Source organism: Giraffa tippelskirchi, chromosome 1 (genome assembly GCF_054371585.1).
Source record: "Giraffa tippelskirchi isolate mGirTip1 chromosome 1, T2T-mGirTip1v1.2.pri, whole genome shotgun sequence".
Lineage (NCBI taxonomy): Eukaryota > Metazoa > Chordata > Mammalia > Artiodactyla > Giraffidae > Giraffa > Giraffa tippelskirchi.
The window spans coordinates 181,412,063-181,430,409 of NC_137275.1; the positions used below are offsets into that span (position 1 = coordinate 181,412,063).

The 18,347-nt window shown below is 45.9% G+C and overlaps 1 protein-coding gene across 6 annotated transcripts in view; it reads left to right on the plus strand.

Moving 5' to 3' along the window:
- Positions 1 to 18,347, plus strand: part of GALNT12 (polypeptide N-acetylgalactosaminyltransferase 12) — a 60,545-nt gene that overhangs the window by 23,955 nt on the left and 18,243 nt on the right. For 4 of the 6 annotated variants that reach the window (XM_081511992.1, XM_081512020.1, XM_081512000.1 and 1 more), the window contains one exon: positions 15,114 to 15,283. In XM_081511992.1, coding sequence (XP_081368118.1) covers positions 15,114 to 15,283 — 170 coding nt within the window. Of the gene's footprint in view, positions 1 to 5,271; positions 5,673 to 15,113; positions 15,284 to 18,347 lie in introns of those variants that run through there. The other 2 variants (XM_081511976.1, XM_081511984.1) reach the window with 1 other exon arrangement.

Sequence of the window (18,347 nt, forward strand, 5' to 3'; positions counted from 1 at the left end):
ACCTCAGTGCAAATCAAAGTTGAATGAGTTCATACTGGACCCTCTTTCCTAGTGCAATAGTGTGTTACTGATTCAAATCTGTTCTTCCCACTTTAACTAGTGTCCAGCTTTGTTTATCATTGACATGTGCTCATTATAGTGTGCCTATCCCCTAGCATGGTACCTAGCACATCACAGATGCTCAATAATATTTCCTGTCGAAATATGTTGATTAAAATCACCGATTTGTTCCAGTTATCTATTGTTGTGTTACAAACCATCCTCAAACTTCATGGTGTAAGACAATCTTTTTATGTTCATGGATTCTGTGGGTCAGGGGTTTGAAGACAGCATTTCTCTGGTCTATGATGTCTGAGAACACGGCTGAGATGATGTGAAATGACTGAGGAGGATCCACTTCCAAGATGGCTTCTTCACTCACCTGTCTGATGCCTGGGCTGTCTCAGGTGGCTGAAGGCTGGGTTCAGCTGACACTGTTGACTGGGTGTCTGCCTATGGCCTCTCTAGCATGATGGCATCAGGATAGTCATATTTCTTTCCTGGCAGCTCAAGACTTCAATGGTGGGCACATGAAGTTTCCCAAGGTGGAAACTTCATGGCCTTTTATACCTAGCCTAAGAAGTTAAACCTAACTTCTTTGCTAACTTCTTTTCTAGTATAAACCTAACTTCTTTGCTATCATATTCTATTGGTTGAAGCACTTATAAATCTGCCTTGATTCAGGGAAAGGAGTTTCAAAGAATTTTCAGCCTTGCTTTATTTATTTTTATTTATTTATTGGCTGTACTGGGTCTTGTTTCTGCATGTGGGCTTTCTCTAGGTGTGGTGACCGGGGGCTACTCTTGTGTTGTGGTGCACGGTCTTCTTATTGTGGTGGCTTCTCTTGTTGCAGAGCATGGGCTCTAGAGCATGTAGACTTCTTTTGCTGTGGCTTGAGGGCTCTAAAGTGCAGTTTCAGTGGTTTGTGGTGCATAGGCTTAGCTGCCCAGCGGCATGTGGAATCCTCCCAGACTAGGGGTTGAACCCATGTCTCCTGCATTGACAGGTGGATTCTCCCCCACTGGAGCACCAGGGAAGTTCTGCAACCTGGTTTTAAAATTACCATAGTATCAGAGTAAGATTTGGGGAGAATTCTCTTGCAACTAGTCCTCTGTATCATTGAGGATTAGACTTGACTGCCTAGGGCAGAAAACCCATAGAAACAGTGGCTTCAATGCTATAGAAGTTTATTTCTCTCTCACATAAACAAAGCCTGGAAGGAGGCCATCTGGACTGGTTCAGTGTCCACAATGTTAGGGACCTGGACTCCTGCCATGGTGTTCCACCATTTTCAGTGCATGACCCAAGGAGGCTGGTTGAGCTCCAGGCTTCACAGCCACAATCCAGCCAGCAAGAAGGAAAGGTAAGGAAGTTTCCTTTGAGGACATGACTCAGAAGCCCCATCTGACAGCACCACTTATGGCCCATCAGTGGCACATTTAAGTCACTTGGCCATGCCTAGCTGCAAGGAAGGCTGGGAAATCTAGTCTTTATTTTGGAAGATCATGGGTCCAGAAAAACAAGCAATTTGTTTAAAAAGTATTCTACTGTTAAGGAAAATGAAAAGATTGGATGTTGGCAGATAGCTAGCAGTCTCTGCCACACCTTTTTATCCTGTTCTGTTTCCTGTTCTGCTACTGATCAGCAGTGGGCCTGAACAAGATGCTTTCTCTGGCCTGGTTACCAAGTTCTGTGGTAATTAGGGAGGAGGATGCTGCAATCTAATAAAGAAGTTGAAAAGATTAAGCAAATAAAGTGTCAAGGCTCCGATTTCAGGGAGAAGAACTGGAGCACCATCCAATCAGCCTCCTTTCTACTTTTCTGGGTGGTTTTCCCCTGGGATTTCTGGGAGCAGATTTTGAAAACTCCCAAACAGATTTGCTAAGTTCTTTCCAGCAAGAAGACCTTAAGAATTCATGTCTGTTGCATTTTGGGAGTAACTTCTCTCTGCACTTAACCAGGCTGAGCCCTCCATCAAGTATTAATACTTTCCCACTGAATTCAAATAGGCACCTGCAGAAGTGAGTGTGTGACACAAAGTCAGCCATGAATTGAGCACTTATTATGTGTCTGACACTGAACCAAGTTCTAGGATCATACAGTTACCTCAGCCTTAGTGAAAAGTGAAAGTCGTATCTGACTCTTTGGGACCCCATGGACTGTAGCCTACTATGCTCCTCCCTCCATGGGATTTTCCAGGCAAGAGTACTGGAGTGGGTTGCCATTTCCTTCTCCAGAGGATCTTCCTGACCCAGGGATCAAACCTGGGTCTCCCGTGTTGTAGGCAGACGCTTTACCATCTGAGCCGCCAGGAAGATCTCAGCCTTAGTCCTTTACATTCTTTTTGTTACAAGGCCAGGTTGTGAATTAACTACAATCCATTCCCAGGTGGCGCTAGTGGTAAAGAGCACACCTGCCAATGCAGGAGACATAAGAAATGTGGGTTTCAATCCCTGCGTTGGGAAGATCCCCTGGAGAAGGGCATGGCAACCCATTCCAGTATTCTTGCCTGGAGAATCACATAGACAGAGGAGCCTGGCAGGCTACAGTCTGTAGGGTCATAAAGATCCATAGGGTCATAAAAAGTCAGACACGACTGAAGCAACTTAGCACACAGTGTAGCAAGAGCATTGAATTGTGTCCCTGCCCCCCCAAAGATCTTTACAGATGTAATCAAATTAAGATTACACTACAATCAAGATACAGAATCAGGGCTGGCATTAGGGTGAGATGAATGAGGTGAGCTGTGTAAGCACAAGGTCAGATTCTGCCTTTATTAGAGTGGCCCACATCCAATGACCAGCACCCTTAGAAGATAAGTAGAAGGGACAAAGAGGCAAAATCAGAAGAGTGTCATATGAGTATGGAGGCAGAGATTGGAATAAGGCAGTCAAGGAATGCAAAGGATGGCTGACAAGGGTGGAAGAGATTCTCCCCTGGAGTGTTCAGGGAGAGTGTGGCCCTGCTAATAAGACTGATTACAGACCTCTAGCTTCCAGATGGAGAAGGTGATGGCACCCCACTCCAGTAGTCTTGCCTGGAAAATCCCATGGATGGAGGAACCTGGTAGGCTGCAGTCCATGGGGTCGCAAAGAGTTGGACATGACTGAGTGACTTCACTTTCACTTTTCACTTTCATGCATTGGAGAAGGAAATGGCAACCCACTCCAGTATTCTTGCCTGGAGAATCCCAGGGACGGGGGAGCCTGGTGGGCTGCCGTCTATGGGGTCGCACAGAGTCGGACACGACTGAAGCGACTTAGCAGCAGCAGCAGCAGCCTCCAGAACTGAGGGAATAAGTCTGTGTTGTTTTTAGCCACCTAGTTTGTGGTACTTTGATATGGCAGTTCTTGGAAACTAATAGACATGGTCAGTTTGACGTGTCAGCTTGGCTAGGCTTTAAACCTCAGTTATTTAATCAAACAGTAATCTAGATGTTGTCATGAAGGCATTTTGTAGATATGATTAACATTTATGATCAGTTGACGTTAAGGAAGGAGGTTGTTTAGGTGAGCATGATTTCCTCAGTTAAAGCCCTGATGAGCAGAACTGAGATTGCCCTAGAAAATAAATTTTGCCTGTGGACTGTCACAGAGTTTCAGCCTGTCCTTCCTGATGGCCTGCCCTACAGATTTTGAACTTGCTTGACCAGTCTCCACAACTGCATAAGCCAGTTTCTTGCAATAAATATCAATATATCTCTTACTGCTTTGTTTCTTGTGTGGAACTCTGACTAATCTATAAAAGGATGATGTGAACTTCAAATACATTTACCCAAAAAGCTATGATTAGTGAAGGCTTCATGGAGGAGGTGGCTTTTGGCAGGGCCTTGAAGGATGGGTAGGAGTTTGTTAGGTGGGGAAAAGCTTTTCCAACAGAGAGAACAGCCTGTGTAAAGGCCTGGAAACCATGCCTCCTCTACCCTCAATGATAGGCTTACAGAATTTGGAGTCATACTGTGGGGGCCTCTCCTGTCAAGCTGAGGACTTCAGCACTTGTCCTGGAGACTAGTGAGTCTCCTTTATTCTTTGTTCGTTTTATGTATCTCTTTATTTTTTGCTTTTTAAACACCAAGATATAACTTTCATAGGTCCAGTGCATAGGTTTTAAAGAAAAACTTGGTGAATTTTTAGATGTGTATATATCCATGTAATCCCCACTACAATCAAGATGTAGAATCTGGGCTGGGATTAGGGTGAGGTGAATGAGGTGAGCTGTGTAAGCACAGGGTCAGATTCTGCTTTTAGAATTTTGATATTTTGTTCATCATGGACTTTTGGCATTTATTTTGATTTTGAAAACTATTGTTTATTTTGATTACTTAGGTTTATTTGGCCCACATTTGAATTTTCCACCTTGGAGAGACGCTCATGCCTCACTATAGTTTAGACCCTGTTAAATAGTTCCAGCAATCCTCCCCAGGGAAAACCTGGAGCTAAGGCCCAGGGTACTTAACATGAAGGGATGGCCTGGGGGTGTGTTCAATCATGTTATGGGTGCCTATGCATGTTTTTCTCAAGGGATAGTTCATTCCTTTGATCAGTTTCTTGGAGGCATCTGTAAAATGAGGAATAAGAAACAGAGTAGGTACTGACTAACAGGGAGCCAGTGGAGGGTTTGTTATGCAAGGTGTAGGAGCAGTATGTCCTAGGTCGGTGTATCTGCAGGCTTCAATGAAATAGCCTGGAGTCAATTGGCCTCCCTGTGCTTCGGTCTCCTCATTTGTAAAACGGAGTAGTCCAATCCTCTCTTATTGGACCTGCATTCGATCTCTGGGTTGGGAAGATCCCCTGGAGGAGGGCGTGGCAACCCACTCCAGTATTCTTGCCTGGAGAATCCCCATGGATGGAGGAGCCTGGTGGGCTACAGTCCACGGGGTCGCAAAGAGTCGTACGCGATGGGCGACTAAGCACACAACAGCACAAGGGTCAGAGGAGATAATGGCAGTGAAATTTGTAGCGCCCTGCACAGCGCATTCGTCCAACATTTACGGAGTACTTACGACGTGCCAGGAGCTGAACTGAACCTTTTACGGCCTATACCTTTTTAATAAAGCCCACATTTTGGCAAGGAAGGGCCGTGTCTCAGCTAGCGGGCGGGGGAATCCTGCAAATGTTGGCCCCCCTCTGCAGGCGGGCAGGGCGGGAAGGGGGCGGTGCGCAGGTGGGGCGTGGAAAGGGGCGGGGCGGCGCGGCGGTTCCGGGATCCGGGTCGCGGGCTGCGCCGCCGCCTGAGGCGCGCCGGGCGCTGGCCGCAGCTGGCAGGCGCATGTTGGGGCGCGCGGCGCGGAGACGCTGCCCGCGAGGGCTGCGGCGCGGCCGGGAGGCGCTGCTGGCACTGTTGGCGTTGCTAGCACTGGCCGGGCTGAGTTCGGTGCTGCGGGCGCGGCGCGGGGCCGGGGCGGCCGAGCCTGGACTCCGGCGCACCCAGCGCTCCGGGCGGCGCGACCCGGTCCTGCCGCGGCCGCCGGTGCCCGAGGACGCTCTGGGCGCCCACGGCGAGGCAGTGCGGCTGCAGTTGCAGGGCGAGGAGCTGCGGCTGCAGGAGGAGAGCGTGCGGCTACACCAGATCAACATCTACCTCAGCGACCGCATCTCGCTGCACCGCCGCCTGCCCGAGCGCTGGAACCCTCTGTGAGTCCGCAGGTGGCGGGAGGAGCATCGCCGGCTGAGTCTCCGAGTCTCAGTTTGCGCGGCGGGGAAGTGGCAGGGTGGGACCCGCTCTCCAGAGATCTCGCGTCTTGTTGAGTCACTCGCAAGTGGGCAGTGAGGTGTTCATAGAGGGGTGGGAGTGAAGAAAGTTTTAAAAGTGTTAGTCGCTCAGTTGTGCCCGACTCTTTGCGACCCCATGGACCGCAGCCCACCAGGCTCCTCTGTCTATGGGGTTTTCCAGGCAAGGATACTGGAGTGGTTTGCCATTTCCTTTTCCAGGGGATCTTCCCGACCCAGGGATCGAACCTGGGTCTTCTGCACTGCAGACAGATTCTCTACTGACTGAGCTACCAGGAAAGTTTTAAAAAGTGACAATAAAAAAAAAAATCTCGGAAACCGACAAATATGCAGACAGGTTTAATATGAGACCCTTAGGGTGCCCTTCTTGGGTTGTAGGGGACCCCCAACCCCAGTCTAATTCCTCCTGAAACCTTCTGCTCTGGCTAAGCTAAGGACCCCTGGGTTTCAGACAGGCTTCATTCACTTATCTGTGTGCACCTGTGTGTGCCAGGGCCCATAAATGAACCAGGAGTGAAGGGAGCCTCCGGCAGGTGAGGTGAAAGGTGCCTAGAAGGGCAGGTCAGAAGCAGCAAGCCTCCTTCCCCCTCCCTGGGAGCTGGATTCCTCAGCTTTACCATAAAGATGACAGGGAGGAGCAGCTGGTGGGAAGGGCTCCTTCTGGCAGTGGTTCAGCCTAGCTTGCTCCTGTGGGTGACAGAGCCGAGGGACCTGTGTGGTCAGAGGCCTCATTCCTGTTGGAGCTGTTGCTGGAGGGGTTGTGCCCACCGCTTAGTTAGGAAGGGAGCGGGCTGGCAGGTGGAGCCTGGCCTATCGCCTTTCCTCTTTTGGCAGGGGTCTTCCAGGTCCCTACTGGAGTCCCCTCCTTAGAGACTTGGCTGAAAAGAGGACTCAGAGAGGAGATTCTGGAAGAAGCCAGTAGGACAGCTTCCTTTGTGCACCAGGCACCACCCCTCCCTGCTCCTTGTCTTTCCTGCTTACAGGTGTGGAAATAGGCTTAGGTCAGATGACTCACTCAAGGGCCCAGAGCTGGAAAGTGACTAACTGGCCTTGGGGGACGTGGCCCTCCTGGCCCTTTGGGCACTGTGCTGGTTTCAGGATTTTAGGGAACTGCCCTGTGGATTCTTGGCCAGAGAGAACGTGGATATCTGCAGGGAGAGACCCAGCTCTGCAGCCATCGGCAAAGTGTGGATGTATTGGCACCCACTGTCTCCGCTGCTTTCAAGGATCTGCTCGTGTCTAGCCTATGCTTTTACCTTAGGCATTTTCAGTGTTTATCTTTTTTTTTTTTTATAAATTTATTTATTTTAGTTGGGGGCTAATTACTTTACAATATTGTAATAGTTTTTGCCATACATTGACATGAATCAGCCATGGGTGTACATGTGTTCCCCTTCCTGGACCCCCCACCCACCTCCCTCCCCATCCCATCCCTCTGGGTCATCCCATTGCCCCGGCCCTGAGCCCTTGTCTCATGCATCGAACATGGAATGGTGTTCTCTTTCACATATGATAATATACATGTTTCAATGCTATTCTCCCAGAACGTCCCACCCTCACCTTCTCCCTCAGAGTCCATAAAATTGTTCTATGCATCTGTGTCTCTTATTCTGTCTCGCATATAGGGTTATCGTTACCATCTTTCAAATTCCATATATATGCATTAGTATACTGTATTGTTGTTTTTCTTTCTGGCTTACTTCACTCTGTATAATGGGCTCCAGTTTCATCCATCTCAGTAGAACCGATTCAAATGTATTTTTTTAATGGCTGAGTAATATTCCATTGTGTATATGTACCACAGCTTCCTTATCCATTCGTCTGCTGATGGACATCTAGGTTGCTTCCATGTCCTGGCTATTGTAAACAGTGCTGCGATGAACATTGGGGTACACGTGTCTCTTTCAATTCTGGTTTCCTCGGTGTATATGCCCAGCAGTGGGATTGCTGGGTCATATGGCAGTTCTATTCCCAGTTTTTTAAGGAATCTCCACACTGTTCTCCATAGTGGCTGTACTAGTTTGCATTCCCACCAACCAGTGTTTATCTTTTTGAGTAGAGCTTTGTTTGTTAGGGTTGGTAGCAGTTCCTCCCCTTCAACTAAATGGTTAAACACATGTTTATCTCCTTGAAACTCCAAGGGCGCTCACTGAGGCAAGGTCTAGGGGAAGCTTTCAGGTCAGATTCAGGGTTCAGACCAAGTTCCTATGAGATAAAACCCTGGCTCTTTTCCTCATCAGCTCTGTGATGTTGGGCAAGTTATCTGGCCTCTCTGAGCCTCAGCTTCCCAATCTTCAAAATAAGGGATGAGTAGAAATAACACAACCTAGGAGTTGATGAAACACCTGATACCTGGGAGTACACTGTGTACTCAGCTCTTATTTTTACTGCTTCCCAGTTGCCAACAGTACCCTCAGGAGATTGCTTTTAAGAGCCGTCCAGGGATTGGTCATAAAGTTTTTCTTTTCCGGGTTCCGACTTCCTTTATCATTCGAGGTTGTGAAATCTCTTTGAAACATTGTGGGGTTTATGGTATCCCGTCTCCATGGTGACACAGCTGCCCTGTGTCCTGTCAGGATTTGCTTATAGATCCTGCTGTTGCTTTGACCCTGGAAAGTTAATCCAAACCCAGCGTGATAAGGAATGTGAAGGCTTCTTGCCTTTTAATTCCTGCAGCAAGGCCTGTTGGGTCATTCTTGCCTGGCTAGAGAGAAAGGTGAGCTCCATCTGTGTTGGTCTTAGCCCAGCCAGGCCTTCTGATATAACTGAGGTGTAGCCAGTAGTGTCAGGGCCTTTCATGAAGACTCATTTGTTTATTCCATACAGACATGGAGGACCTGATAAGGTCTTGAGATTTTAACCTAAGAAACTGTAGTAGCAGCTTAGGAGTTCAGTCAGGGTCATGATAGGGAGAGGGTTGGAACTATAATTAGTAACAAGCAGAGGTGTGGTTAGGATCCTTGAATGTCATAGCAGAAATGGCCCTGAGGGAGCATCCAGTCTTACTAGAGAGGATAATCTGTGCCCCCAAAGTAAGACACAGATCTGGAGCAGAGTCAATCTAGAACCGATATCTTCTATTCCCTCCTCCCTTTCAGGATGGAGGCAATTATTTATCTATTAATTTTAATTACCAAAACAATACATGTTCACTCTAGAAAAATTTTCATATACAGGGAAGTAAAAATGAAAAATCATCCGTTAACGTACCACCCTGGGGAGAACCACTGTTAACATTTTGCTGTGTATCCTTCTAGACTTTCAAGTATACAAAATAGATTTTGAAAAAGATACATACGGGTGTGTGAGTGAGAACATATTCAGACATGAGTATATACAAGGCCCACACACATTTTTAACCAATGGGATAAACCTGTTATCATAGGCAAGGAGTTAGGAGCTACCATGGGACAGTTTGGCTTGGTTCTTCTGGTGTCTGCAAGCCTTAATAGCTGCTAGAGACACTTTGAAGTATTGACTGTAATTCCTCAAGATTTGACGTAAACCCCTGCCCTTCTGCAAGGCTCATTACTCACACACCAGTGGATTAGCTCACAGCTTTTATTTATTTATTTATTTTTAGTTATGGCACTGAATCGAGGAGGAGAAGGAGGAGGAGGATGACAGGACATCCTTGCATGGTGATTTAGAAAGTATAGGGTTTGAAAAACTCTTTCACAAATACTGTCTTATTTGAGCCTAGCAAAGAGAGGGAATTTTCACGCTGAGATGGCGGCAGGCCAAAGTGGGGAGTCAGGTAGCTAGGTTTGTGGCCTTGGGAAACTTTGAACAGTTATGTAAGGGACCTTCCCCAGAACAATTAGGAAGAGTTTTGGGTTGGGCCAAGGCTGGGGCTGATGTGCAACTAGGGTTGAAAGCTTGGAGCCTGTGAATTTCTCGCTCCGAAGAGGAAGGATGGGTGTTTTCGAGGGTGTGGGAGAATGCCAGAATTAGATAAAATGGGGATTGATAACAAGTTAAATGCAGTTGAAACTAGTGGTGAAATCACATCCAATTTACAAAGTAGATGGTGGCCAATAATGTACCAACACTTGGAGAAAGTTTTAGTTTTCATAGATGAGTTCTTGAGATAATCATCTTCTGTCATTCTCATTTGCATTCGGGCCTATTATTTTAGCAGGATAGAAAGTTGGAGTGACGGCACCCTTGGGGCTGTGCGTTTCCACCACACACGTATGGGGATGCCACGCATGTGAATGTCAGCTGTTCTCTGCCATCGCTGACGAGTTGTGAACCACTGGTTGGAAAAGTGTGTAAATAATACACACAGGTTTTTGCATTTCTCTAATGCTTTGCTCTGGTTTTAGCCTCATTAGTGCTATAGTGGCAGGTGTGTGTCTGAGTTTAAGGACTAGGACTTGGGTGCTAGGATGACGAAGAGTTTCAACATAGCTCCAAGCAGATAATTCAGCAAAAGGTAATGTTTGTGTCTTGCAGGGAGATGGTTGGGATTTCTCTTTTCCCAGAGAGGTAGCCTGCTTGTTTGTTCTCTTAACAACATCACCTTTGGAAAAACACATCACACATGGGGTGGAGTTTATTAGACTGTTGTTTCTCTGCTTTCCCAGTAAAGTTGTAAACCGAGGCCGTTTTACTGGTTCTTATTAGACCCATCTTGTGGTTGTCAGTATGGCATCCATTCTTTGAATCAGTACTTGAAGCCTATAGAACAGGTTCTTTTTAGTTAGAATTTTCATGATGCCTTCTCCTATCCTTTCACTTCTTCTGTGACCTTAGATTTTAGGCATGTCTCTAATCAACATGTTGCTGGATTTTGTGTTGTCACTGAAAAAAAAAAATCCAGACTGACAATCTTTAACTAAATATTTATGTCCATTTACACTTTGCTTACTGAAACTTTAGTGTTTGATTATGCCATCTTATTTATGCTTTCTGTTTATTATGCTTTTTCTATGTATTTTTTCTTTTTTTTTATACTGCGTTTTTGAATTGATAGAGGTTTTCCTCCCCTTCTGGTTCCATTTTTCTCACTCTTCTGATTTGGCAATTATCTATTTCCAATCTTTAGTGGTAAATTTGAAAGTATATTTTTATATATTCAACTCAAAAAGGTCTAAATTAATCAGTGGATCTTGGAATGCTTTAACATTGATCACTTTCTTTCCCAGTTTGTATGTCATTTTATTTCAGTATTTTAATTCTGTCTTGCTTTTTAAATCAACACATTAAACATTTTTTTAAATGCAATATTTGTTTACATTTATCCACAAGTTTATTTTTTCTTCCCATCATTCTTTCCTGAATGGTGGTCTTTGTATCTTGGAGATCTTTCTGGAATTCTTTTCTTCTTCCTGAAATAAATCATGTATTTCTTGCTGTAGACAAAGTTATTGTTGTAAACACTCAGTTTTACTTATCTGAAAATGTTTTCTTTTTTTGTTCTTGTTCTTGAAAAATAGTTAGGTTGGGTATTTAATTCCAGGTTGATAGTTTGGCATTTGAAGATAGTATTCCACTGTCCCCTGGCTTGCTCCATCACTGTGAGATGTCTATACTGAGTTAAATTCTCCTGTCATTTTTGTTTCTTTGTCCTTTGTTTGAGGTTCTCTTATTTATTTAATCATAATAAGCATACTTATTCATGCTCTGTGTTGGCTACTTCTAATATCCAGGTATATATATTTTCTTGTTGTTCCTGGACTCTGAGGACTTCTTTTGTGTTTTGTAAGCTGATCCATACATTTAAAAGTTTTTTAAAAGTATTTTATCAAGAATTTGTTGAGTGTCCTTTACCACGTGTGAAAGTGTGAAAGTGTTAGTCGCTCAGTCGTGTCTGACTGTTTTTCGACCCCATGGACTCTATCCCACCAGGCTCCTCTGTCCATGGAATTCTCCAGGCAGGAATACTGGAGTGGGTAGCCATTTCCTTCTCCAGGGGATTTTCTTGACCCAGGGATCAAATCCGGGCAGAGCCACCATCTGAGCCACCAGGAAAGCCTAATCTTTCATAGTGCCATAAGTGGAAGTCCTAAAGAAAGTGAAAGAATGAAAGTGAAAGTCACTGAGTCGTGTCCGACTCTTTGCATCCCCATGGACTGTAGCCTGCCAGGCTCCTCTGTCCATGAGGATTTTCCAGGCAAGAATACTGGAGTGGGTTGCCATTCCCTTCTCCAGGAGAATCTTCCCAACCCAGGATTCGAACCCACGTCTCACTCATTGCAGGCAGATTCTTTACCATCTGAGCTACCAGGGAAGCTCGTGGAAGTCCTATATACACTTAAAAAAAAAATAACTTTATCTTTTAGATAGGGTTCTTTTGATTAAAAGTTCTTTTGATTAAACTGACTAATTTAAGTCAGTTCAGACTGACTTAAATATGACAGAAAATATATTGACTTCTATGACAGAAAGTTCTAGGATTTGAACTGGATTCGGATTATTCTGGGCCCTGGATATAGGGACTCAACCAATGTCATCAGGAAAATGTTGATTGGTCGGGCCTGGGACATGTAACCTTCCCAGAAGGATGTGTATATTTGTGTATGTATCCATATGTGTGTATATGTCCAGCCCTGCACAAAACATACAGCTTGAGAGTCCAGAAGGCATGGTTCCTGAAAGGGAAATCAAAGTACATTAAGGTGAAGAAAGGAGAAAGCTTTCTGGGCCAATAAAACACACCTGTGTCCACTGTGACCTTCTTGGCCTGTTCTCCAAAGGATGTAAATTTTCATTGTTTTAAAGATGTTTACGTGATAACCTAAATATAAACATAAAAGATCAGGAGGTATTTGCCACACCCATTTATTCATAACCATAAAATGTGTTGCTGCTACTGCTAAGTCGCCTCAGTCGTGTCCGACTCTGTGCGACCCCATAGACGGCAGCCCACCAGGCTCCGCCATCCCTGGGATTCTCCAGGCAAGAATACTGGAGTGGGTTGCCATTTCCTTCTCCAGTGCATGAAAGGGAAAAGTGAAAGCGAAGTTGCTCAGTTGTGTCTTAGCGACCCCATGGACTGTAGCCTACCAGGCTCCTCTGTCCATGGGATTTTCCAGGCAAGAGTACTGGAGTGGGGTGCCATTGCCTTCTCCATAAAATATGTAGACATATATTGTACTGTGGAGATTATAGTATCCTCATCCAGTAGGGTTTTTATGAAGATTATAAAGAAGATTATAAGGAATAATGTTTGTGGAATGTTTAGCACACTGCCTATGATATAGTAGGCACTCAATAAATGTTACTATTATTACTAGATACAGTGCAAAGCATGCAGAAAATACAGAGTAAAACACAACTCTACCCCTGCCTTCACAAAGCATATGGATTATACCAGAAAGTTAAGGAAAAGATGGCTTACTGTGATTTAGTAGTAAATTTGGTTCTGAGCTCTGTCTTTGCAGAAGTGGAACCCTGAGTGATACATGTCTGCCTTTGTCTAACTGAAGAATACACAGCTTTTTATTGCCCAGAAAAAGAGGGAAATGTTTTTCCTGGATGCAAATTTAGAGATGTTCAGGAGGATATATTGAAATTCATGAAGGAGAATGCATTTAAAGGATGTTTTATCTTTTTTTTTAATTGAAGTATAGTTGATTTACAGTTGTATTAATTTCTAGTGTACATCAAAATGATTTAGTTATATACGTATATGTGTGTGTGCGTATTCTTTTCCATTTTGGTTTATTACAGGATATTGAAGACAGTTCCCTGTGCTATATAGTAGGACCTTGTTGTTTATCTGCTTTATTTATAGTAGTTTGTATCTGCTAATCCCAAACTCCTAATTTATTCCTCCCTCTCCTGCTTTCCCCTTTGGTAGCCATAAGTTTGTTTTCTATGTCCGTGAGTCTGTTTGTGTTTTGTAAATAAATTCATTTGTGTCATATTTTAGGTTCCACATATAAGTGATATTTGTGTTTCTCTGGTAATAGTACCTACCTCCTGAGACTGGAGGTCATTAAATGATTTAATACACAGCTAGTGCTTAATTATGTCTGGATTTAGCATACCTCTGAGTACTAGACAGGTTGCATAGAAAAGCTGCCATAGCCCACTAGAAGCATCAGAAAGAACTAATTGTTTGTACTACATGAAAAAAAATGTATTTTTCTGAAACCTAAAGTTAAAGATTTTTTTAATCTTTAAAACAAAAAAAAGCTAACATTTAGTTCCGCATGTGCACAGATCCTGGAGAAGGCAATGGCACCCCACTCCAGTACTCTTGCCTGGAAAATCCCACGGACGGAGGAGCCTGGTAGGCTACAGTCCTTGGGGTCGCTAAGAGTCGGATACGACTGAGCGACTTCACTTTCACTTTTCTGTTTCATGCACTGGAGAAGGAAATGGCAACCCACTCCAGTATTCTTGCCTGGAGAATCCCAGGGACGGTGGAGCCTGGTGGGCTGCCGTCTATGGGTTCGCACAGAGTCGGACACGACTGAAGCGACTTAGCAGCAGCAGCAGCAGCAGCAGTGCTTAATTATGTCTGGATTTAGCATACCTCTGAGTACTAGACAGGTTGCATAGAAAAGCTGCCATAGCCCACTAGAAGCATCAGAAAGAACTAATTGCTTGTACTACATGAAAAAAATGTATTTTTCTGAAACCTAAAGTTAAAGATTTTTTTAATCTTTAAAACAAAGAAAAGCTAACATTTAGTTCCACACGTGCACAGATCCTGGAGAAAGCAATGGCACCCCACTCCAGTACTCTTGCCTGGAAAATCCCATGGATGGAGGAGCCTGGTAGGCTGCAGTCCATGGGGTCGCTAAGAGTCAGACACAACTGAAGCGACTTAGCAGCAGCAGCAGCAGCAGTGCACAGATCCAAAGAGAAATGGTGGAAATAATGACAGTGAGGTTTTCAAAATGAAATTTATTCAATTTAAATAAAGGGTGAACATATTCAACAAAGACTTTAAAAATGGTCCACATCAAAAAAGTCTTTAAAAAAAAAGAAATAAAGGATGCAGTCTGAGCAAAGGCCCAGTAGTGGGGTTGGAAAGACATGGACAGATGGGAGAGGTGTTAGGCGGGGAGAAGTGACAGAACCCCCTCCTTTCTGAGTCTACTGAGTTTGAATGTTGCAGAAATCTGAAAATCGCTTTAAAGTTTAGAAACATCATCCTGCAGGTCAAGCTCATTACGTATCATTTTAGAACCTTTTAGAGAATCTGCTGGGATTCCTACTGGATCATGGGGGACTCTGGAAGATCCCAGTAGGTTATTTGCTATTCCCCAGAGGGAAGCCCTGAGACCATGACCTGTGTTCCATTCACTGCATCCCCAGCACCAGCCTGGGCCTGGTACACAAGTCACCAGTGGGGTCTTAATTCCTGAAATTGTGTTGTATTTGCAGGTGCAAAGAGAAGAAATACAATTATGATCAATTGCCCACGACATCTGTCATCATAGCATTTTATAATGAAGCCTGGTCAACTCTCCTTCGGACAGTTTACAGTGTCCTCGAGACATCCCCAGACACCCTGCTAGAAGAAGTTATCCTTGTAGATGACTACAGTGATAGAGGTGAGCAGGGGACTTGGGCTCTTGGAGGAGCCTGCCCTTTGATGACTGTGCCTGCGAGGTGGATGTGACATGGGTGCATAGAACAGGCCGGGAAGGATGGGCTTCCTGCGTCTCCCTGTGCCTGGCCCCTGCCCTCAGGGAGCTTGGAGCTGGGTAGGGTGATGCAAACATGATGGCAGAGTGCTCTACCACTCAGTGCTATAGGAGGCAGCGAGGAGGTACTCACCCACCTAGGTGCTCAGGAGCGGGTGGTTGACCATAGTCTTGAAGGCTGGGTAGTTTGTGGACTGCAATGAGGAGGGAGGGCATTTCAAGTGGAGGGCACAGGATATGGAAAGGCTTAGAGGTTCAGTGCTATGTGGACTGTGTAGGATCTGCAAGTAATTCAGGAAGGATGGAGAGCTGGCTGCTTCGGAGAGGAACAGGAAAGGAACAGGAATAGGGCACAGGACTTAAGACTCAAGGCTGAGGAGTTGGGGCTTTGTCCTGAGGGCGAAACCAAGGCAGAATTTCAAGCAAGAGACCCATCTGCTCTTTGGGGAATCCCTCTGGACTGGATTGTGGAGAATGGAGTACTGGGAAGCTCTGCAGGGAGATCAGGGGGCTATGGAGGTGACCCAGGTTGGAGGGGTGGGGAGGGCCGGCAGGTGGGAGGAGGGATGTTCAGGAGGCAGCATCTATAGGCCTGGAGACTGGCTAAGCTGTGAGGAGGACACTCGGGCTTCCGGCCTGGGTCTCCGGGTAAGTGGGGGTGCCCTCCTCGAACTGGAAAAACCACAGGGCTTTGGCCTTGAAGAGACTGACTTTGAGGTGAAATAGAAAAGGGGCAGTCCAGACAGAAGAAGAACTGAAGCCAGGGTGAGACATTCCATTGAAAGGATGGTCGGTGTTCCTGCAGGCCTGACCGGTGACCTGGGATCCAGCAATTCACATGCAGTCCGAGGCTGGCCCTTTATTATTCAGGAAGCTTTTTTTGAGTGTGTGCTGGGTGCTGGGGATTCCATGGGAAACAAGATAAATCCCTGCCCTCATAAAACTCACATTCCAGAGCTGTGGATTGAGATGGTCAATAAACACACGAAGAACATAACACATGCATCACATAATACAGCATTTTATATATATATATATATATATATCTCACACATACATCACATAATACAATATACAGCATACCATAATAGAACATGATACTATACTACAGCATGAGTAGAAAGTGCCCTGAAAGAATAATGGGAATAGGAGCATGCATAGAGTTTGGGGACCAGGACTACTCTAACCGATGGAGATCAGGGAGGCCTCTTTAAAGCCGAAAGCTGCAAACTCCGGGGATGGTGAAGAACAGGGAAGCCTGGTGTGCTGCAGTTCATGGGGTTGCAAAGAGTCGAACACGACTGAATAACAACAACAGTATGAAGAAGGAGGCAGCCCAGTGAAGGTCTGGGCAGGGGGGCCGGGCTGGGAGCTGCAGGTGCAGAAGTTAAAACAAGCAGCCATTCTCAGGGTCAGACCACCAGCCAGTGGTGACCTGGGGGATGGGATTGCCGGGTGGATGGGGCCAGATCAGGTGGGGCCTTGGAGGACAATAGAAGGGATTTAGCTTAAATAGGAGCCTGTAGGGAGCCGCCTGAGGGCTGTTGGGAGAGCTGTAAGGTTGCTAGGTCTTGGGGACTTGCTGTGCTGCCCTGTTGAGACAGGCTGACTGATGTTGGGGGTTGGGGGGCAGGGTTGGGGGGTGAGGGTGGAAGGAGGATGGGTGTAGGGGCCGCTGTGGCCTTGCCTGGCTGGGGTTAGTGGTGTCAGTGAGGCAGTAGTCAGATAAGCGTAAGTGAGGGGAAATGTCAGGGCCTTAACACAGGGAGAGCTATGGGTGTGGTGCTGAGCCTGTTTCTGACGCAGTCACCAACCTCTGGGCACCCCCTTCAGGGTAGAGCCACTGCTTATCTGCCGCTTCAGGCCCTGAGACTGGTGTGTCTGACTTCAGAGCCTGTGTATCTGTCCTGATTGGTAGGTGTGCTGTTCTCACAGAAACACAAAATAACAGTGATTTACATGAGATAAAAGTTGATTTCTCTCTGTTGTTGCAAATCTGGGATAATAGACTCACACATACATCACATAATACAATATACAGCATACCATAATAGAACATGATACTATACTACAGCATGAGTAGAAAGTGCCCTGAAAGAATAATGGGAATAGGAGCACACATAGAGTTTGGGGACCAGGACTACTCTAACTGATGGAGATCAGGGAGGCCTCTTTAAAGCCGAAAGCTGCAAACTCCGGGGATGGTGAAGGACAGGGAAGCCTGGTGTGGGCAGTATGGCAGCTCCATGGTGTTAGGGCCCGGCTCCTCCTGCCCTGAGTTTCCCCTTTCTCGAGGATGGCATGGCCCAGGCTGGCTCTTCACCTCCTGTTTACTCCTGTCAGTGGAAGGGTTTCCAGGGGACTGGGAGTCCACTTGGAAGTCACCCTTACATCCCATTGAGTAGAACAGGGTCACTTGGCAATACCTACTTGTGAGGGAGACTGGGAACATCATCTCTATGGTGGGTAGCCATGTGCTCAGCTAAAAAGCATGGGGAGAGTGAGTCAGGGGACAGCTGGCATTCCCCCTGGCAGCGTGCAAGCGAGGCTGGAGGCTGAGGCCTACTGTAGTCTACAAGGCACTGAGGTACAGGGTCTGTGGCTGTAGGTGAGCTTTACATAAAGCTTTTACCGTAACCTGTCACGGCACCTCGGGCAAGTCACTTTTCTGATTCTTGGTTTCTCATCTGTAAATGGGTTTATCTACACTTAAATCAGGGCTTCCCAGATGGCACTAGTGGTAAAGAACCCACCTGCCAGCACAGGAGACATAAGAGACTTAGGTTCAATTCCTAGGTCCGGAAGATTCCCTGGAGTAGGGCATGGCAACCCACTCCAGTATTCTTGCCTGGAGAATCCCATTGACAGAGGAGCCTGGTGGGCTACAGTCCACAGAGTCACAAAAAGCTGGACACGACTGAAGTGACTTAGCACAGCACACTTAAATCAGAGATTTGTGGTGAGGAATGAA